General features: G+C 41.1%; 1 protein-coding gene across 3 annotated transcripts in view; it reads left to right on the top strand.

Moving 5' to 3' along the window:
• The window catches only part of bbs1 (Bardet-Biedl syndrome 1), a 72,193-nt gene extending 49,509 nt beyond the window's left edge, over positions 1 to 22,684 (top strand). For all 3 annotated transcript variants that reach the window (XM_022235262.2, XM_022235261.2, XM_022235263.2), the window contains 8 exons: positions 125 to 256; positions 2,825 to 2,931; positions 5,677 to 5,797; positions 6,790 to 6,948; positions 9,802 to 10,030; positions 10,881 to 11,014; positions 19,577 to 19,711; positions 20,317 to 22,684. In XM_022235262.2, coding sequence (XP_022090954.2) covers positions 125 to 256; positions 2,825 to 2,931; positions 5,677 to 5,797; positions 6,790 to 6,948; positions 9,802 to 10,030; positions 10,881 to 11,014; positions 19,577 to 19,711; positions 20,317 to 20,490 — 1,191 coding nt within the window. In that variant the 3' untranslated portion in view covers positions 20,491 to 22,684. The remainder of the gene's footprint in view (positions 1 to 124; positions 257 to 2,824; positions 2,932 to 5,676; positions 5,798 to 6,789; positions 6,949 to 9,801; positions 10,031 to 10,880; positions 11,015 to 19,576; positions 19,712 to 20,316) is intronic.
• Positions 22,685 to 22,908: the final 224 nt, after the last annotated feature.

The raw sequence follows: 22,908 nt of genomic DNA, 5'->3' as shown, positions 1-22,908 counted from the left end.
AAAGCAGGAATTAAACGAGGTAACAGTGAATTGTACTAGAATATTTTGTAAAGTAAATCTAAATTCCAGCACGCAATGTGTTTAATATTCAAAACATGTCTCCATACACTACATTTGTTTACAGACAGTGATAACTTGCATGGACACCCTCAAGAAGTCCTCTGCTGATGAGGATGCTATCAGCTGCATTGTAGCTGGCACAGAGAGCAAGGAAGTCTACGTACTGGACCCAGAAGCCTTCACCATACTAACAAAGGTACATGTACATCAATTACATGTGTTTATACATACTGACTGGCAATGGATTACAGACTGACTGGCAGCGGGTACAGTGTTACATGTATTTCTGTGAGCTCTGAAAAACTGTGAACAACAAGAGAGCTGTTTCCAGTTCTTTCAGTAAGAAATAAAAATGTTGTTTCCTGGCTCATAGGCCATAAAGGGCTCATCTACTGGTATGTGGTTCTCATGTTCCTACTAGGGCCCATTTTACACATATTAGCTGTAAAAGTTAGTTGTTGCATTTACAGTGTATCTCTAAACACAATGCTAAAAGCCTGTTTGGTTTGCAGATCATCATGGTAGTGACTTCTCTACAATAACAGTAGCATGTCACAGAAATACAGGGGGCACAGAAATACTGGGGGCATGACGAGGAAACGCACAATCATGCCAGTCAGTCGGTAGCATGCTTACATGTGGTGAGACTACTGATCGAACATAAATAGGTCGATAAATGATAGTACTTCTTAAGTCTAGGGGATTTGGCCACATTAGACCATTTCGGCATCCAAGTACAGTAAATTTATTTGTGTCCGTACTTGTATCTGCGTGACACACGTGGGTATGTTTGATTTCGCAAACATTAAGTTTCCACGTGACTTTTGCGGCAACATAGCAACATTGGTTGCACTGATTTCTTCAAAAGTAAATTTATTTACCCCAAAATGAAAGTATTGCTATCCAAACAAATGATACATCAAGCTTCGTGCAAGTTATAATTTTTTTGTTTTTAAGAGTACCATTTGGTAATAAATGTGGTCTGTAAACTGACGTGCATACGTTCATGTACCGATTCCATACCAAGTTGCTTCCATGACACAACAGCATCCATGGGGCTTCTCCATAGTACATATAACAAGACATTCTAAAGTTATGACGTCGTCAGCGAAAAAGATATGTGATTTTGCACATGTATTTTTCTGTTTGCCAAAACTGTCCATTAATTTTACCCGTAGTTGTTTGCACAAGCTCTGAATGTTGACTTATAATTATTGCCACCACGTTTTCATGACTTAATACCCCACTTCAACGAATACTGCAGCACTGGAAAGTAGCACAGTGATTTCTTCACAAATACCATGGTATAAAAAGTGCATTACGGTCCAAGCCTAGTTGTAGCCAATCCTGATTGTTGGTACCCTATGATATCTCAATCATTAAAACGCTGCTGAAGTATTAGGATTTTTAATGCATGCCTTTTTCTAAGATGTTATTTCAGTAAAAGAGACCACATTTCACTCAGTGTACTCAGATATTCAGCTTGATATACTGTGTGAAATGTTCTGGCAAAATAAAAAGAACTTGACATAAGCCACAGTGGAACATAATGGATACATAGTCGTACTAATCGTTGCCAATTTTAATGTTAACTGAGATTTGCAATCTTTGATACGTAGACTCAACTACAGTGCACATATTTCAAGGATAGAAGAAAAACAATGATAAGATCTCTTTTTTTTTCGGCATAGTACATGTATATGTAAATTGGCATTCTTCACTGTCATGAATGAAAGACTTGAAATGTATTTTGCCAGGATACTTTACTTCATGTAAAAATAAAGAAGAAAAAAAAAGAAATACTATACCAGTACTTTGTACATGTGCACACATGTTTGTACATGTATGTCTTGATGCACATAGGCAGTCTTGCACTGGTGCATACTTACGTGTATGTATGTACACACATGTATGCAGCTTTACCCGGTAGGACTAAAAAAATTCTCTGTTTTCTGGTTTGTGTGCGCGTCACCGTAGACCTGTGTGTCGGTATAATGCTGTACGATGTCCAAAATCTGTCAAACTTGCTTGATTGACCAGGATCCTGCTACTATGTAATTTTAATGTGTTGTAGATTGGGTACAGCTGAGTAATATGTACAGGAAAGGAGTCCTTCTAGGCCCACATACGTTCAGTCGGGCACTTGTTTTCAGATAATGTCATTTCTGTATTATACATTTACGTCTTGGAACCAGACAAATGAGGTGGTCTTATGCCCTGTGTACATCTACAAGCTGAAAATGGTTGTAAACAGCCAAGGCCGTTTCCAATACTCAACTTCAGCTCCGTCTCAGGCTTCAACTGTTTTTTTACTAGCTGACTTTGAAGCTGTAAATGCAGTAATCAGTCTAATAGTGCCACAGAACATCAAATAAGATGCAAGGAAGCCCAAAATTACAGTAATCCAATGTAATTGAAATGCTTCAGGCCCAGAATCGGGGATTGGTTTTGGGAACGAAGCCTGAGACGGAGTTGAAGTTGAGTATTGGAAAATGGCCTAAGAGCGAGGGGGGTCAATCTATTTCATTGTTGGCAGTGGCAGTACATATGCATGCAGTGGCGATGGACTTACTGGTACATACAATGTACACGTACATCATTTTTAGGGAAAAAAGTGAGGGCCAAAAATAAAAAAGCTGTTGCGCCGCACCACTTTTGGAGCCAATCTCTGACTAGAAACCGGAGACTTTGTGTTTTGGGCCTTAGTCTGAAAGGCAGTTTGTTAAATATTGATTTGAATCCATTTTTTGATTGTCCACTCTAGATGTCGTTACCCAGTGTTCCTGTTTTTATGAGTGTGAGTGGTCTTTACGACGTGGAGTTTCGTATCATCATCTCCTGCCGGGATGGCAACATCTATGCCCTCAAAAGGTAGCCCAATATGCTCAAAATGTTTCCTGATGTGCACCAAAACTGGCTAATCAGATCATTATTTTCTTTTTGAGTGGTATCCGAGATCAAAACTCATTATACTTAATCCTTATGTTGTTTTATAAATTGTTATGGATAGAGGAAGAGAATTATTGAGGTGTTTTCTTTTAGAGGGGTGTGGAAATGCCGACAAGAACAACAATGCACAACATAAAAGCATTCAACACATTAAAATCCTAACACCTAAAAAACAAAAGCACTTGTCTGGTTTTATGTTCATCATGGTGTCGTACTTTTACAGTTGCACATGGAAGACTTACAGTAAGAAAGTAACAATGTATGATGTAAAATCTAAGTATATATTCAGAACTTTATGATGTTTCTGTGGGTTTGTGCTTTCTACTCTGATGGATGTATGCGCAGCTGCCAATATTCAGCTATGAGCATTCTGTTAGGAACATGGCATTCGTGCATAAGGCAGACCTACATGTAGAACAGTCAGGAACACCATGTTCCCTACAGAATGCAGCACGTTCCAAAGGACTGTCTATTTTTCAATCAGGAATATCCCAGCGGATGGTAAACATTGCCAAGATGTTCCCCTTTAGTGAAGGCTCAGGCCTGTCAATTCACTGTCCATGAAATTGTCCCAGAAAATGAAGTTATAAACTCAACTATCAGCTTGATACCGGTACTTCCAACTGTTTTTTTTGGGGGTGACAATATTTCAAAGTGTGGGTGTCACGACCAGTGTTACAGCCAGCCATGTTTTAGTGCAGGACAATTTAGTAATGGCAAATGAAGGGAGCAAAATGATTGAATTGACCAGAGTCTCATGGGTCATGGGGGGGAGAGGTTTACAGGGACCCGCTTAAGGGCCATCTAGATCGCTTTGTGAGTTTTTGTTTCCAAATTGGTTAAGAGTTCAAATGTTTGGTCTTCCAGGTATAAAAATATGACATTTTCATCGTGACAAATGTTTTTTCTGGGATTTTAAAGGATTTGTATGCCAGTTGGTTTGGCTGTTTCATCAAGCTTAGTGCTTGACAGTAGAACTCTTAGGTGCACAGACCAACATAGCTATAACACTCACCGAAAGTCACTCGTTTATTCCATTCCACTGAAGATGAAAAGCTGATAATTTGAGTGTGGGCTATATGTGTGGCCATATTTTCAGATTCTGAAATTGGAAATTGCTTTCCTCTTTAAATTCTGAAATAATTGAACCCTGAAATCCTCATTTTGTACTGTTAAACCTTTTTTCAGCCTGGGATCCATAGTATCAATTGGTATAATTTGCGGGAATATGTCCTTTTTGTTGTGCAAAAGTTCCACTTGTAATCAGATCCCCAGAGGAGGTAAGGTGGGGCCTAAACATAATGCTGGGACAAAAATAAGCCTTTTGTGAGTTAAATTTGAAGAAGATCTGCTACACTGAGGTCTTGAAATTCACGTGAACGTAACAATTTGAATTTTCCATACTAAAGACACTGTTGGTACATGTATATCTCATGATTCGGGGCAAGCCTTTGGTTGGTTACATAAGAGATCCCATGAACCAGTTCACTGTTTTTAATTGATAAGAAGGGCACAAAGGAACCAGTCCATTCTGGGGATGGTGGTTGCTAGGCAAAAGGTACGATAACAGTGTCCTTAGTCTGGGGATTCAATTTGTCATATTTGCAATCAGATAACTCATTTTACCAGTTTTTATTCATATTTAACTTGCAAAAGGCTTATTAACTCTACGGCCCCCAACTTCAGGCCACCAGCTGACCCCATGGGTACGTTTTGGGGCTTAAAGTTATGTATTGTGCACATGTATTGTGCACATCTCACAATTTTAAGGTGGGAAAGTTTGATTACCTGGATCCTTATGGATAAACTGATTAAAAAAAAAAAAATCATTTCTATCTTTTTTTCCCACCATTGCTGTAATGGACTAATTGCTGAGAGTAGGACAAGCATTATAAGATGATGACTGGTTAGCAAGGATGTGAGAAAACCTTCATTAAAATTAACATGTTCTAAACGAGTTCTGAGGGGACAATATCTGAAAAAGTCCATCATCATACCAATGTTACATCTTGGGTCAGGGAGCATGCATTGGATACATGAGATTTAAATCCATACTAAAAAGAGGTATTTTTTGTGGCATTAACTATTTGCTACATAGTCAATACATATACGGTTCATATTCAACAAATTGTGCTACAATTTAGAGCATTTGTCATCCTTCCTCTTCCAATACATGGTATGAAGTGCAATGTACATGTATTACTACCAAGCAGCACGCTCAAGAGTGTAGCGTATTGGCTAAAGACTTAGATGTCGGAGGAAATTCATCCTAGAAGTGGAATAAACCTACTGTATTTCTTGTTTGTTTTAGTAATCTTGTGAAAATATAGACATGCCTAGTTTTCTCTGTGTTAGTGCAGAGAATGTAAAGCATACAGAAAAGGGCTGTGACACTTGTCCTTTGACAGGTTGAACAGGAAAGCTGTCAGGGGAGTCGAGCTGAAATTTGATTTTCCTTCACTGGTATGCCAAGGTATTTGCAGGAGTTTTTCCAGGCAATCAGTCAGGGTTGTATGAAATACCATTTATGTGTGATTTGACACAGAATAGCCCAAGTCAAGGATATCAGGTGAATGAGTCTGGTACTAAGGCACTTAAATTGTAAACAGCATCGATTGTACGTGTAAGTTTCATGTTGTGGGTTGATTTTTCCTTTTTCTGCTGCAGAGGAATGAAGATGGCGAAGCACTGCGTGGAGCTGAACAGCCAGCCTGTTGGTCTTGAAAGGGTTGGCAAGAATATTGTTGTAGGCTGCATGGACCAGACTTTGCAGTGCTACACAATGAAGGTAGGTGTAGTCAGGGGCCATTTGCAAAAGATTTCGTTTTACAGTGATCAAAATTGAATACATTGTCCTGTGCCCCGGTTGTTGTTTTTGATTACACACGAATACGGGCGTTTTACACTAGTGCATGCCTTCAAGACTGCAACGTGTTGACCAGTCACAGTGCACGTTTGGAAAGGGTTGACAGATTTCGCACTCTGATTGGTCAATGCGTTGCAAACTCTTGGACACTCTTGGTGAAGTATATAAAAGTTAATGGTTGCAGTGCATAATCATTCTTTTAACATCTGTGTATCTCATTTTGTACCATATATTTCCTGTATTCAGTTAATTTATCTGCGGGCACTTCAGAGAAATTTGGCACATTTTAGTACCATTTGTAAGCCCTATGCCACAAAGTTGTGAAGTGCTTGCAGTAAATACTTAAGGTTAATTTTAATGACATGTATGTCAAACATCTTGAATGAAGATGACCACTTGTTATTCCTTTACAGCTATCACAGCAGTCCTTCAACATTCATTAAATTAGCTCCACCCACCATTTTGAAAGAGTTTTCCTCTTCATTGGAACTGGGAAGGAAATTTCACAATTTTCCCTCAATACAAAGCTTACAATTTCTCCTGTGTATATACCTAAAACAATGAACCTTACACATCATGAATGAGTAAAATCTATTTGGTGCAGCTTATGCCAACTACACTTAATGATCGATGTTAGTGGCACCATTACTTGCTATGCAAGTCCCAGACCCATGCAGTACCAATTTTCATGAAATGATCTGTAGTACAACTATGCAGCAAAATGCAGCGTAGTGATAGCAAGTAAAGCCATTATGTAAAGTTAAGTGAAATTTGCTGTGGCTGATCTTAAGTTGTAAAGTGAACGTAACCAGAGTTTAAAGTAAAATTTTACTTACATGTACATGTACATTGTACCTGCTCCACTTGTGTTGCCTATTGAAATAAAAAACAACCTTCCTTGTTCTGCTTCAAAGGGCAAGAAGCTTTGGACCGTTTATCTACCGTCCAGCATAACCACAATGTCGCTTATGGACCACAAACAGAAGGGCTTCAAAGCTGTCATGGTGGCCTTGGATAACTGTGAGGTCCACTTTTACAGGGAGAAGTACTTGATCAACACCATCAAATGCGGGGTAGGATCGGTAGATTTTTTTTATTATTGGTTTATTTTAAAACAGAAACATTGCAGCCAAAGGGTGAATTGCGTTTCATGTACATGATCGTAAAAAATATTTAAAATCCGCAATGTGTAGGAAAATTAAAATATTCAAATTATATTATAATACTTTTAGAGATAAAATAGACATTTACACAACTAACCCCGCCAGCACAACTAGGCCAAAAAGGACCGGAACATACAAACAAGTTAATGAAGTTAAAAAAGGAAGACCGTACTATATGGTAACTACTTACAATTAAACGAGACATAGTTTAAAAAAAAAAAAATTAAAATTAAAAACGGTGGATTTACAAAGACAAAAACTACACAAGTCTTTCATGAGACTAGATCCGAAGAAAAGGACTTAGAGGATGAGATAACTCAACTCCCCCCGAAAAAGAAATATAATTGATGAAATTACTAAGACAGGGTGAGGGTACACATATGCATAAAGCTAGGAAAATATCAGAGTTTACGGGGTCAAAGGGCCTTTCCGCTCCGCAAACATCAGGTTGTGTACCTGGCCGAGCAACTTGTACTTTAAACGGATCAAAGGCCGGAAACACATTGATTTTTGAAAATTATGCCACACAAGAGAGAAGGAACCATCCCCTCCAAGCACCTTAATCGTGCTTAATATAAGTGGGAATTAACGTTAACTGGAAATAAGAACACATTGACTAGAAACATATTTAACTAAAAATAAGTGGATAAAAGCATTATCTGGATTTGTTGAGCCTGTCGACCAGGGTTGGAATACAACTACTTTTATACCGATTCGTCCGACATTTAAGAGTACTAATTTTATTTGAATTTTGTAAGTTATTATTACGGTTTTGAGGAAGCCAATGCCTGTTAGAAGATCTTCAACAGAAACATAACTTTAAGTTGTTGTAAAAAGTAAAGCCTTCGGTTAAAATTACTACACATGTTACTCATTTGGGAGTCCCACTTCAGATTACTCTGTATGTAAATGCCCAATAATTTCATGCAGTCAGTTTGTTGAATTTGGAGATCAGAAATGTTGAAAGGGCGGAGACCCGGTGGATTACCCGGTGAACAAATATTCATATACTGACATTTAGTAGGGTTTAGTTTCATTTTGTTTAAATCAGACCAATGATGAAGATGATTGAGCTCATTTTGCATGTTTAAAGATTTGTTTGGATCTGAGAATGCCTGACTTTAATGTTTTAAAGCCGGATGGTTGGGAACAAATTCATCATTAATCATGGCTAAAAATAATATAGGCCCGAGTTTTGTTCCTTGTGGAACTCCTGCACACAAAGACTCCCATTTTGACAAAACACCATTATACTGAACTGCCTGCAAACAGTCTGATAAAAAACTGCTCAACCATGGAATTAAGGGAGCTCTCACCCCTAACTGAATAAACTTATTAATGACAATGTTATGATCTACTCTGTCAAAAGCCTTGCTGAAATCAGTGGCAATTAACACGGCTGAATTCTGTGGCTTATCAAGAACACTGTGAATATCTTCCAAAAGTCTAACCAAACAATGAGTTGTGGATGAACCCTTCAATGAACTAAATTGGCACTTATCAATGAAAGTAATGATAAAATAATATAATAAAAGTATTCTCCGTCTAGCGTTACATAACTCAGTAATACGTCACTATTTGTGCCAAATTGAGGTGGGCTTCTGCATAAAGACATTGTATAATTCTCAATTGCATGTACATGAATAATGCAAGTTACTCTTTGTATCTGAATAACGGATGTGATTGCAGGATTTTTTGATGCAGAAGATCTGGATTTTCAAAGGTTTAATCAGTTTTGCTACTTTTTGTACTTTCTTCACAAAATCAAGTGCGGAATTCAGATACTTTATTTTGGTAAGAGAATAAATATGTGCTTGGCCAGTCTTAATCTTGCAGTTAAGACCAGTGAAGGAGCAGCTCCGGCATGATCAACATTCAGTCTCATGAGCTGGTCTTGAAACGTTTGAGACTGGCCAAGCACATTATTATTCCCATTCATTTATACCTTTTTTGGTCAGAAAGTCAAAAGAGGTCAATATATGATGGATTTCCAATGATTTTGATGTAGAATTTACTTTCATTTTCATGAATGCTCTTGTCCATTTTATTTTATAATTGTCCAAAAGAATCTCTTTATATGGACTTGGCACTCACGTGGCGAGCCGTGTGCTCACAAACTCTTAACCAATTGGAATTGATTAAACTTTCTCATATCCAGACGTCAGTGTGTGATCTATTTATGGCATTATCAAGTGCTAATACACAGTCAAGTTGCACGTTTTTGAATAGGGAGACTATTTGAGGTATTTATGAATACACAATGAAACTTTCCGTGAATGTAAATTACTTATTTGCAAGAGAGCACATCCCTTGTTAGCCATCACATGCCCTAAAAAATCTGTTTCATTTTCACTACAACCACCCTTCTGGTGGATGTTCGATTGATTTCTACTGGTAGGAATACCGCAGTCTCAATCTGGGGATCATTTTTCTTGCAATTTTACAAAGATGAACTTTATAGCCCTCAAACAGGCAGAAAAAGAATTATTCCGCAAAATGGCTTACATTTTTATGAGGTAGTCAGAAGAAATGCCCTCTGGCAGAATACTTGCCTCTTTCTTCATTACTGTAGTTGAGTCCATCCTATAAATTTTGCAGTCTTGAGAAAGGGGGCCTTTCATGGACTTTTTAAATCTAGTTAGATTTGCCTTGCATGATATGAGACTCCAAATTCCATTGCATTTATAAGTGTACATATCAACTGGCCTGTCCTCGAAATAAAAGGAAAACTTTCTAAACCTACTTGAACTCTCTCTGGGACAGGATGTGATCACTGGCCTGCAGTATGGACGCTTCGGCCGGGAAGACTGCACTTTGGCCCTCACCACGCGGCACGGTGGCCTGCTCATCAAGATCCTGAAGCGGAACGCCATGTTTGAGGACAAGGATCTAGTCAGGGGCCCGCCTCCTGCTCAAATGCAGAAATTGAATGTGCCCAAGAAGACTAAGGTGTTTGTAGATCAGACTATGAGGGAAAGAGAGAATGGAATAGGTAAAGTTTTCTTCTGTCCTTTTTCATGAAAGGTAGAATTGAGAGTTATTTTTTGTCATTTGAGTTTGAGCACATTTTTCTTCTGAAGTAACAAAATTGCGCAAAATCTTAAAACCGGTGCTTAATTCCTTCCACGACTTTAAGTGCACCCCACCCTTGCTGGGTGAAAACACGCCCGCTCTTCTTTCCACTTGGAGTGGATAACTGATAATGTCTTAGCTATGAATATTTTATATTTTGAGAAAACCAAGAATACGTCTAGGCCTCTTAACCCAATTACACATGTACGTGTATTAAACGATTGCCACATTTTGTATTGTATTTAATGAGTAGGTATAAAACACTGGCATTATAAATGCCTTTTTGACCAATGGAATGTTTACAAATTCCAAAATTTGTGATCAGTGTAGCTAGAAATCCCTTTATGCATGTACTTGATATCTGTCATACCGGTAGTTTACAGCCTGAGCCACTTTCAGTTCTCAGTATTTGCTTGAAGTGAGAAGAAAGCTGTTTTTACTAATATTTGCATGCAGGCTAAAATTTCGCTTGTGTTCTTCGCCATGTCTAACAACACGGACTGCCGATGACTAAATTGTACCTGTAAAGGTTTGCACTTTTGTGATGATAGCCACTCTTGCCCCCCCCTCAAATTTAAGGATCATTATTTCCCACGTGCATTCCATCCAGCGGAAAAAAAAATTGCACATAGTATTTAAGATTGTGAAGTTAATTAATATTCATTTTCCTTTTTGCTTCTAGCTGTGCCTTGCATGTTCCAGCATGACCTCTAACGATTAGGTTTAAAAGTGTGAAGTTAATTAAAAATTCTTTTCCTTTTTGCTTTCAGCAATGCATCGCATGTTCCAGCATGACCTCTACCGATTGCGGCTTAACACAGCCAGGTCATTTGTCAACTCTCTGGACACCAGCCTGACTCCAGTGTCCTCTAATCCGGCAGAACCACTCAAATTATCTGCACAGGTTGGTACCCTGGCTGCAGCCTTAGTGTGGCGGAATCATGGTTGCCTATTTATGTTCAAAGCACCAGCGGTTTCAACCTCTAAGTGTAGCAGGAGTATCTGGGGGCAAATTAGATACCACTTTCTTGAGTGAGTCAGGCTGCCGACCATGAATGTCTCATTGTAAATGGAGTGCAACCAGGCAAAAATTCAAGACAGCAATCATTGTATTAAATAAGTTCTGAATAAAATGAAGGGACAATATCAATCTCGAAATACAAACAAGTGTGTTTGCACAATTTTTATGCACAACAAAATTAATGGTAAAGATGCAGCATGTGCGTGCCATCTTCCGTTGAGGCATTTTTATGATTTGTTCCCAGTACAGAAGTGGGGAGTAAAAATCCTGTATGGATTTTCGAGTTGGATGAACATGAGATGCAGTTTTGAATAAGCCTACCTTGTCCCTGCAGCCAAAACGCTGAACTGGAAGAAGCCAAACACGGGACTTCCGGAACAAACTAAGCGAGTCCATTCAGCACACTTTACATGGTATTAATGGTGCACAAGAGCGTGTGTGAGGAACGGGCAACACAAGCAAAAATGGATAACGAATATGTCCTTACAATTAGCACACACGGAAGGATTTAAGGCATCCATTTGTCCATTGAGCGAGAATGAGGGTGACTTAAGAAGAGAGGGAAAGTTTACCAAGAGACATTAAGCCCTATTGTGAGGTGTCAGCACACAGGGGGGCGGATCCAGAAAGTTTTCTGGGGGGGTCAGGCTGGAGACATTTTGTAATGTCTCATTTTTGTGGACAAGCAGAAATGATGTTGAAACATTAAATACCGGTACATGACTTACATGTACATTGTTTGTATGGTACTTGCCCCGTTTTTGGTTTTTTTTGGTGGGGGGGGTCGACCCCCAACATGTTTGTGTAGATGGCCTTGTAGCCTCACTGTCATATTGTAATATCTGCCGCTTCTATTGATTCTCTATGAGCTGCCAGGTTTTCTGTAGGTCTCGGCCGTTTATTTCCGCACCAAACTGTCTGGCAGAAATGTCTGGAAAAAATAACCAATTTAAAATGTGTGACATGAACACAGCTACTCTGCTGAGCCCTTGGCAACAGGTCTCCAGACCAGCCAACAGGGGCACACTGCAGAGCTCCACCATGGTTCCATGCTAGCCCCTCTCCCCCCTGCCGGTTGACAGGCGCTGGTGCTAAATATTGTATGTAGCAGGCCTAGCATGACAGTACCAAGTTCAAAAATGTCGCATGGGATATATAGGAAACACTGTTACCATACCTTGATAATGATAAAGGAATACATTAGTGCTTGGCTGGTCATAAACGTTGGGTCTTCTGCTTTCATCCTACCCCAAACAGTCGCTAAATATGCAAATTTCCTTTACCCTGATTCTATTTGCTAAAAACTTGATCAACTGTATTGCGCCCTCTAGACCCATGATGCTTAGCGGAGCGGCCGGTATGTTTGCCCTTCTTTTTCTTAGCGATGTGTCTTTTTAGACATCTTTGAGTTTCAAGTTTTTTGTTTTTTGCTCCACGTCCCTGTGGTACATTGATCAACCGTAACATATATTAATAAAACATAGTATCTACAATTCTTCATATAACATTTTATGTGTGTTATTTGTTGTTTTTTTGGAGGTATTTTTCTCTTTCTTTGTATGTGCATGCTTGCAGGTTACTGATGTTGATTCTGTGTAGCTTGTGTCATCTATTATTGTATAGGGTCAACCAGGTGACCAAAGACAGTTGGGGAATCAATGTGATCTGCAGTCCCCAGCCCTACCCAAAACCAAAACGGGTCAGTCAGCAGTTTGATTGAGTCCAGTACTCATGATTACCTTGCTAATGGTCTGCTCAAACCGGCACAAGTTCTGGTTCAGAACTGAGGTTAGCCAAGCGCCACTCACAGGGGACTGAGCTGTGGTGCGTGCGATCCGATTACTCCAATCCCCTTGTGATTCTACCACAACAACAAGGTCTATTGTGGATTCGATTACTCCAATCCCCTTGTGATTCTACCACAACAACAAGGTCTATTGTGGATTCGATTACTCCAATCCCCTTGTGATTCTACCACAACAACAAGGTCTATTGTGTTGGCCTACCCGGTACTCTCCACCTACATGCTACGCCCGTCGGACAACACAATTTCTGTTCGAGGCTAGCCACCTGCCACTATCTGGGGACTGAGCTGTAGTGCTTGTGGTCCGAGCGCTCCCCTTGAGTAATCTTCACGGAGACGAGGTCTACAGCAGCCGTCTTCACTTCAGCCTACCGAGCAGTGCATCCATCTACCAGTATGGCACACAAAGGCTTACACAGGGACAGTCCCATGCCTCCTGTGCCGGGCACACTGACTGCCCCATGCCCAGAGCCACCGGCTTCAGACACCTTTTCAACAGGGGCACTCAGCTGTGAATCTGATGCTGCACCTTGCCGGGCCACTCCCTCCATTGTCAGTGGAGCTGGCCACAGTGAATACAATGTCGGGCTACACTGCCTCAATGCAGGCCACAACACGGGCATCAGAACCCACCGGCCTGCTTCGCCGCAGGGGCTACTGCACACCTTACGTCACTCGGCCGTCCGGCTTTGTTTTGGGGCTCACTGGGAAGAATGGCTGCAAAGCATCCACCCCGGCAGTTAATCAAACACCTCCTGCTACTTAGCATAAACTACACCCTGACCACTCTCCCAATGCCTTGGCCCACACAGCATCATCTGCCAATTCAACGGCTGGTTCTCCCGGGCGTAAGAAGGGTAAACACACTTTGTCTTCCGCCTGGACCAAGCATAAGAAATCATGGCCCTCATCCAGACATGACTTTTCTTCTGTGGAAGATTATGACAGCAGTCCAGTCTCTCTCTGAAACACTTTCATTGGCAGCAAGTTGCCTCGGCTTGACACCTGCATCCTCGGCAACTGCTCTGGACCCATACCTGCCACGGATGGAACCTTTTCTGCATGCGCCGGTTGCACCCTAACCCACTCAGGATGACTACATTCCTCTCTCTTGTCTGGATACCGGAAACGACCGCTCTTCTCACCCCATTCCGGACTCCGCTCATGATACGGGCTTCGATGTCCCTCACACCATGGACCAACTGCAAGCCCAACACGACGCATCTTCCAAAGATGAAGACATTACTTCTGCTGCCAGTCTTACACCTTCAGGGCTCAACTAATTTTTAACTTGGACGTGACTTCGTCAGTTATGCACTGTTTCTGTCAGTTCGGTCATAAAGGCCTGGTTATTGGCTACTTTGGGGAAATGCAGAAAATGTAAGATAAGGTGTACAATATTTCCGAGTTGATTACGGACCGAGTTGACTGGCGCCCTATGTCTAGACTGTACAGTACTTATTTTGAAGGCTGCTTCCTCCGAAAGTGGATTATCTGTGACAGGGACATGTTTGATGAACTTACAGCAAGGGCAAGATGCGTAGGGCAATGACTAAACGTGATGTGTGCAGCATGTGACTCGAAAATGATGAACAGACTTTTTGTGTAGCAAATTTAATCTGAACATTCCATATTTACAGATTTCAAAAATGATCATTAGTGAAGTATCGAATAAATCTGTATGAAGGAGGTTTATAGTGTGTCTGTCACTCTCCATCTGTTGTGTAATGATGATTGGCACCAGTCACAAGAAGAAGACTAACTATGAGCAAGTCAATCCTTCACCAAAAAACGTTTTTATGCTGCACTGCGGAGGCAACTCTGTCGAATTGGTTGCACACGTTTTACACATGTTTGACATTCTCCAACCTTGACCTGAAAATGATGGTTTGTAAACAAAAATTGTGGACAACAGATGTGGGACGTTTTTTTCCAATGAAATTTCTGAATTTTAAATACAGTTTTTGAATGGACTTGATTCAATTCCGGTAATTAGTCCAAGTCAGCCAGTAGCCAAGTCCGAGCTAAGCCGAGCCTTCCATCACTGCACTCGACGCACTATGACTTTCTCTGTGCTTGTGTGTTCAGTGTTGAAGACTGAATGAGATGGATGTTTGGAAAAAAAATTACAGACTTTGTCAGGCCCTCTGCTTTTTTTGCTTCATTCGCTCGTTAAATGTACAAGATGTCTTACCTCTGCCCTGTGTAATACATGAACCCCCATATCCATTCAGTTCTGAATTCAAAACTGAAGTATTTACTTTGATATTTTTGAAAGGTTCCCTTGCCAGAATTGTATGATCATGATTGTAATGACAGATTTTCAGTATTTCACATCAAGAGATAATAAATTGCAAAGCAACAAGATGCTTTAACTTTCTGTATATTATTACAACTTTTCCCAGACGAGATTTGAGATGACTCCTAAGAAAAACATCAAACTAACCCTGACAGAGCTCGATAAAGCCTCACGACATGGTCTTTGCTGCACCACTTTCCAGATACTTCTATCAGAGTACCTTGCAGGTGCCTGTGAAGAGGACATACCTGTCGCCTTGGACATGGCTGTCGTACTCCGAGAGCTTGATGAGAACGTCAATACTGTATTCGAACAGTTCGTACCAGTCTCTACATTGACTACTGCGGTGTGAAGATCCAACATACTCAACACTATCAATATTTCCTACAAAGGAGTCAAGTCGAAGCTCCAAGATCTTCCCCCTCTTTGGCAAGGATCTTTTCCCCGGGAAATTCATGGACATGATGGAGGCAGAGGCTAAGTGAATTGACGCCATGTACAAACTTACCCTCCGCAAACCACCTCCTCCATCTTTGTGTCACTACCGAGCAGACGACCGCCAAGCTCAACCCATGAGATCAGCCCCATGTCAGAGGGTGCAGGCTCCTTTTGTCACTTTTGTCTGCCCACCCAACAGTTGAGTCACGGACGTTCCCTTTCCTCTCAACCTATGAAATCATCGCAGAGGAACCTGAGGAACCCCACTATTTTGGGTGCCGGCGCCAATGACTACAAAGATGCTCCTGTACATCTTCAAGCTTTCGCAGGGTTAGGGAAAGACATCACAGCGGACATCTGGATGCTTATGACTGTCTCCAGCAGATGTTCTCTCAAATTCACCAGCACCGCACCATTCATCCTGTTTCTCCGTGCAACTCCAATTTCTTCCGAGAAAAACAAGCAAAAGGCACTGGAGTTGGAAATAGATGCTCTTCTTCAGAAGGAAACCATCCACCCAGTCCCCATATCACTCAGGAACGAGGGCCTCATCTCCACTTTCTTTCTGACTGTGAAGAAAGAACCAGGCAAATGGAGACCCATAATCAACCTCAAACCTTTCAACAAGGTCATCTGTCCGAGGAAATTCCTCATGCAAACCCTCAAAACGTTAATCCCATCTCTTCCAATCCCACGTTGGGCATTGTCGATAGACCACAAGGATGCCTACCTACACATCCAATCCACCCGCAAGATACAAGTTCCATTGTTTTCTGTACAACGCGAACTTGTTCAAGTTCACAGTTCTTCCCTTCAGCCTGTCCACCTTGCTGAAGGTAGCCACATCAGATGGGAACCCCTAGCTGGACGTTTTGGACATCGGACTCAACACCTCATCAGGGCCCATGACATCCAAGCAGTGTCTACCTCATGAGCCTACTTCTTGGGTGTCCCGATGGAGGAGATATGTAAGGTAGCATGCTGGAAGACCCCGTTGACCTTCATTTCATGCTACCTCACCAGTGTCCTACAGAGAGACTGCTCATATGGCAAGGTGGTCCTGGCATCAGTCACACCAACGTAGAGGGTTTCCTCATTGGGACGGGCCCGCACTCAAACTACTGCTTGGTGAGTCTGCGTCATAGTGCTTCATCCTATGATTATATATTCACCTCTAACCACACACTTCTCTCCCTTATGTAGTGCGTCCTTACCCTCCTCCAGGGAATGGTGCTACTCTTCATATGTAAAGACTGTTTGGGGTAGGATAAAAGCAGAAGACTCCTCCCCCACAGAAATGTGGATGAGGTCTGCTGTTGATTACCTACCCCAAACAGACAGCTCGCTCCCATCCTTCCCCACTTTCAGCTCTGATGGTTTTTACCGGAAAAGGACAAACATGGCAACCTCTCCACTATGCATCATGGGTGTAGAGGTGCACTACAGTTGATCAAGTTTTTAGCGAATAAAATCAGGTGCAAAGGAAATTTGCATATTTAGTGACTGTTTGGGGTAGGTATTCAATAGCAGGGCTCACCCACATTTCTGTGGGGGAAGATTTAAAGCATATTCCCGTTCATAAATACCATTTTATTCAGTGAGTCAAATGAAGTCAATATCCGATAAATTTCCAGGGATTTTGTTCAGGAATTCTAACACCCCCGCCCATTTTTATGGTACATGTATATTCCTTGTGCACCTAGTCCCAAAGAATCTCCTTGTATTGACTTTGCACGTGTGTGGCGCGCACATACTATTGACCAATAGGAATGGATTTAAACTGTCTCATTTCCAGATGCCAGCAGGCATCGTCAGATGCTAATACATGGTCAAGTTGTGCCTTGTTGAATAGGGAAACTGTCTTAGGTGTTTATGAGTAAATAACAATAGTGGATATTTGTATATCTCACATTCTATCGATTCTGATGCTCACGGCACTGTTCATTAAAAACACAGATATTACAAGAGAAGCAATTATAATGGAAAATAAATGCACAAACCAAAGCAATACAGTATTCAGCATAAAGAAAGTTTGAACAGGCAATCGGGCTTTGAATGTGTCTTAGATTATCTAATGTAAAGATACACTGGTAGGTACACTACAATGTAGGTCATTCGAGAGTGTGGGGCTAATGTATGAAAATGCACAATCGCTACAGGACTGTTTGGTTTGGGGTATACATGTGTGGAAGGTCCACATATTAGAAGATTGGAGGCTTCTTGATGGTTTGTTCAGGTTATGCACGTCAACGCTTGTGCGAGGCGTTGCGTATCTGACAAAATCATTCCTGGAGCGATTTTGATGGCCGAACGCAATGCACATGAAGGTCTCCATGTATCATCAAATATGGTCATAACTTTTTTTCCAATGGGCCAACTTGGCAAAGATTCCATGTAATTCTCACCCCTGGCATATACATGTACCACAAGCCTGTAGACTCCCATTGGCCAGACCCCAACCAGTGCAGAGTGAGGAGTCTTGAAAGATCAGTAACCCTAAGAGGCCCGTATGACTGGGAAATGACCCAGTAGTAAAAAAATCCACCTTGCGGTTCGGAGATATTATGGAGGCGTGGCTACAAATGTACTTTCACAGCAGCTTAATGAAATGTAGCTAGAAAGGGGACCTGACGGATGTATTGGTTACCATAAAACAGTTGTACGGGTTCAGGCATGACCAGGAACTCCGGGAACTGTGTGGTGATGATTTTCTCTGTGTGGAGAAAAGGTCCCCCTTATTTTGGGATTGCAGCTGGGAGAGTAAATTTATGGAGTTGATTTTTGTGTCTGAGAAAGTGAAACGCATGAACGCATTGTCTACGCAAAGCACCCAAAAACGTATGTAAGGGTGGTTTGGAGATACATGTGGGTAGCTGCAAGTGCATGCAATGAGCCGCACACAGGAGAAGAATTTTGAATATTCATCAATTATTGACCAGGAGCCAGTGGAAAGAGTGAAAAGTATGGGTGAGATGTTGCTGGTTTTCTCTGGGCTTTGCTCTGCCCACATTAATGTGTAGATTTGCACCCGGATGGCATTCAGCACAGAACCAGTGCAATTAATGTCCATGTACTGTATATGTACATGTACCTGAACATCTACCCTCCATGTTAAACCAAGTATACGGTACTTGTCATCTGAGGAGCAAGTGCACGCTGCAGGTGATAAAAACATGCTGCAGGAATAAGACTCAATACAACATTCAGAAGTTGTGGGGAGGATATTCCAAAACACATCAGTAGAATCTTGGAGTGGCACTGGCACTGTGATAGGTTCTTGAGCTAATCAACATGGAGGATGGGGAAGGGAGATTTATTTGTTGTAATGTACACATGTAATCGGCTTCGTGAAAATGAGTAGCAAGTTGCCAGAGAATGAATAATCTTGCACTCTTGAACTCAGTAGGAATTGTCAACATTTTTCACCCATCTTTTCATTCATTTTTATCTGTATGCCAAGGTACCCAAGGTTAATGGCCTCACAGTTCAACATATTTTAGATTTCTTTTGGAAAATGCAAGATAAATCAAATGACTTTTCTAACTGCTGTTAGAGATACTTAACTGTTTAAAGTCATTTGTACAATATTCGTGCGACGTGTCACACTGCAACTCGGTAAGCAACGTTCCGAGGTCCTGCCTCAGGGTAATAATGTTACCGTACAATGCATTCTGTGCACAGAAGCTAAGTTCAAATTAAACAGATGAAATGGGGACTCGGCATATTTGCAGGCCCACCGAACGTCCAGGCATTTTGAATCATCAACTGCCTCTTTTAAAATGCATCACAACATTTTGTTTACACAGCCTCTTGGGAGAACTGGTTCACCTGACTGCTAGCAGTAGCTACTACAGCAGTATTCCAAATATAAAGAGACTGTCTTTTGCATTCCCTATGTGACCAGATCCAGGGCATCGGACCTACCTTCAAGTTGACTGTCAATCTTCAGAATACATCAATCAATTGCCCATCCATGCAGCTGTTGATCACATTCCTGTATGACGAGAAACTGTATTCCCTGCAGAAGACCCTGATTGAGGTATGAATCCAGCTTTCCTTTTGTCAGAAATCCATGGATTGAAGCTTAATCATAATTATGTCTGTACAGCCAGCATTCCAAATGTAGGTCGAGTCTGCTAGCTGCAAGTTTTTCAATGTGCAGTGTTTTGCCCGTCATTTCTGTATCCAGGAATCCTTAGCTTAGATTTTTTTTAAGAAAGCTGGATTAGACCACCCACCCCCTGAATTTTTTTCCCTGGTATTTAGGGGGGAAAAAACTGTGTAGGTTGGTAATACATTGTTTTTCTTTGGGCTAATTTTTGCTGGCAAAAAATTTGGTGGGATAATGGTTCACCATTTTTTCAACAAGTGACCATCAGATTTCACACTGTACATGCTTATCAGCACTGTATTTTCTGATTGAAAGTAGACGGTTGTGGATACTAACACACAAGAACCAACCACACTCATGAAGCCAACTCTCTTAAGAAGTAAACCCAAAATAAATGGAAAGAATGGTCTAAATGGAAAGCAGCTCATGCCTGTATACCCACACACGTAAATGCTTATTGTGGATATTTGTTATTCATGTTTGAGTAAAGAGAAATTGGTTTGTGCTCTTACATGTTTATTTCTGATTTACAGGTTCCAATGCTGGTCCCAGGACTTAACTACTCATTTGAGACACTGGTTGAGTGTCTGAGCGACAAAGGCATCTCGGACGTCATCAAGGTGTTTGTCTTACGAGAGGGGCAGAGTGTTCCAATCATTACAGCTGTCATTAGCATGCCGGTCAGCGAAACAATGGTAGTGGTCTGAACTGTCCCACCTTACATCCCACCCTTCCTTGACCTCAAAGGGGACAGAATTGTGCCAGAACAGATCTGATATCGGGACCTCATTATGCTCCCTTCCCGAACCTCGACGAGCTTCTTGGTTCCTGCTTCATTGGCAGTATACCATTGGCTGCGGTATGTTACTACGACAAACCACAGGGCATTTCAGGTATGCTACACAGGCCACACAGCACGAATCAGCAAGTTATAATGGTAACACAAGCCCTTTTAGGGATTTTTCATCTAGAATGGATCAACTGTAAGACAAGCTCAATGCTTTGATCAAGGCTCATTGGAAACGAGCTTAATTCTAGGAGTCACTACACAAGAATATTTAGTAAGGAAGCCAGTGTGGCATTTTGATGTCATTTTCAGTTGTTACTTAATTTTCAGAGGTGATGCGGGCAGGGAGGGTCATGCAGGTGAAAATGTATGTCTTCACCTGCCTGACATTTGAAATGCAATGCATTGTTTAGATCTCAAGACGACATGAACTTTAAGGTCCAAATTACTATGAAACAACATGTAGATCAGGCAGACTGTGAAGTTCAAGTACCGTTATGTCTACACCTGTTTTTTTGTCACTTTCATCATCCAATTAGTCCCAAGAATTGGCTGTGCTTTGAGTAGACCCAAAGGGTTTACAAGTTACGTACATATTTAACAGGCTTTAGAGTTCACCAACTGTTGGGCCCAAAAGACGTAAAAGCAGGAGGAATAAGCCTTTTGCAAGTTAAATTTTAATCAGATTTGGTACACTGAATTATCTGCTTGCTCATAAACATAACAATTTGAATTCCCCAGACTAAAGACACTGTTGCTATACATCATGAATAGGGGCAAGCTTTTGCATAGCGACCACCATCTGTTGAATGGACTGATTTCCTTTTTGCCCCTCTTTAAACACTGTATTGTGCAAGGAAATTCTTAAAAAAAAAATTAAACTAAATGAAAGCTTGCCCTGAATCACGAGGTATAGCAACAGTGTCTTTAGTATGGAGAATTCAAATTGCTATGTTCATGTTAAAGAACTCAGTGTAGCAGATTTTAGTCAAATTGAACTGGCAAAAGGCTTATTCACCCTCACTTAAAGAGCACCCTCAACGATGGTGAAAAAAATGTGGAATAGAGTTTCATATACTCACGTGGTATCTAAGTGATAAGTTATATATGTAAAGTGGCACTGTGATTAAATAAATTGTAATGATGTGATAAAAATATGGACCAATTCTGCAGGTTTTTCAAAACTGTCCACATTTGTACTGTTGGTGGCACCACTCAGAAATGCTTTTTTGATTACTTGCCACTGTGGAAACAAAATAACATCATGACCCTGCAAGACCTGGTTTTGTGGATATGTTTTTGTACAAAGGCCTGCACGCATGAGCTGCAGGGCCTAGCCTGACACTTTTTGGAATAAAACAACAAGAAGCATTGAAAACATCTGTCCTTCACTCTGAACTTGGCTAGCCTTATTTATCAAACAATCTTAGTCTCCTTCACCGCCTCATTCACCAGCTGTGGACCCCATTGTCAGCTCGATAAGAATCCCGTCAGTGCTCCATTGGCTCAATGGGTTCAAAGCGGTAAGGTTCTGCACCTTGGACATGGGACAGTGTATAGCTGTAACTAATTATGTGCATTGACATGACTGCGCCGGCTCAGTGCATACATGCGCCAGCCGGAGAACCGTTTCCATTGGTGCTACGTTAACAATATCCTGGAAAAGCCGTTCATGAGATGTAAATGAAGCAATGATGCCATGCTCCTTTCACGAAAGCCAGCCATGGCACTCAGCAGAAACGGGTGTCAAAAGTGAGTTTTTTTTTACCACAAATATTGCTGAATCTGGGTTTATGTTTAAGTAAACATACTGTGGCCAGATTTCTCATTTTCTTCCACCGTTGGGTTTGCTTTTTAGGTTTATTTTTTGGTGATAATGTATGGAATGGAGTTCACATTGTATGCTTGTGGTGTACATGTTTCTACCCATGGTGACAAGTAATGTCAATTAATTTTAGTCTTGCACTCCAGGCCCAGACATTTTAATATTGCTGTGGTTTTTTTTTGTTGTCTGCTAGTCTGGTTTTCACTCAGTTTGCCAAATCATCTGACTGTAAATAATTATGTGTACATGTATATAACCTGTTGTGAAATTAAAGGCGTCTTCACAGCAAGACTCTTCTCATTTAAAATTTCTTACCTTGTTCATACATAATACTCGTTTACAGCACCAGAGTGCGACATGGTAAACTGCTGGGGCAGATCAAGCATACGCCGTGTCCAAAACGGGCTTCCAGAGCTACGGCTAGGTCTATTGTCTACGTGTCTCCATGCATTTCCAATGGAGCGAAGACCTAGACCTAGCTCTAGACAAGAGATTCAGATGCAGCCTTAGTGT

This window comes from Acanthaster planci, linkage group LG01 (assembly GCF_054643075.1).
Source record: "Acanthaster planci isolate LZ-2023a linkage group LG01, COTS_SCS, whole genome shotgun sequence".
NCBI classification, from domain to species: domain Eukaryota; kingdom Metazoa; phylum Echinodermata; class Asteroidea; order Valvatida; family Acanthasteridae; genus Acanthaster; species Acanthaster planci.
This window is presented reverse-complemented; position numbering and strand designations above follow the sequence as displayed.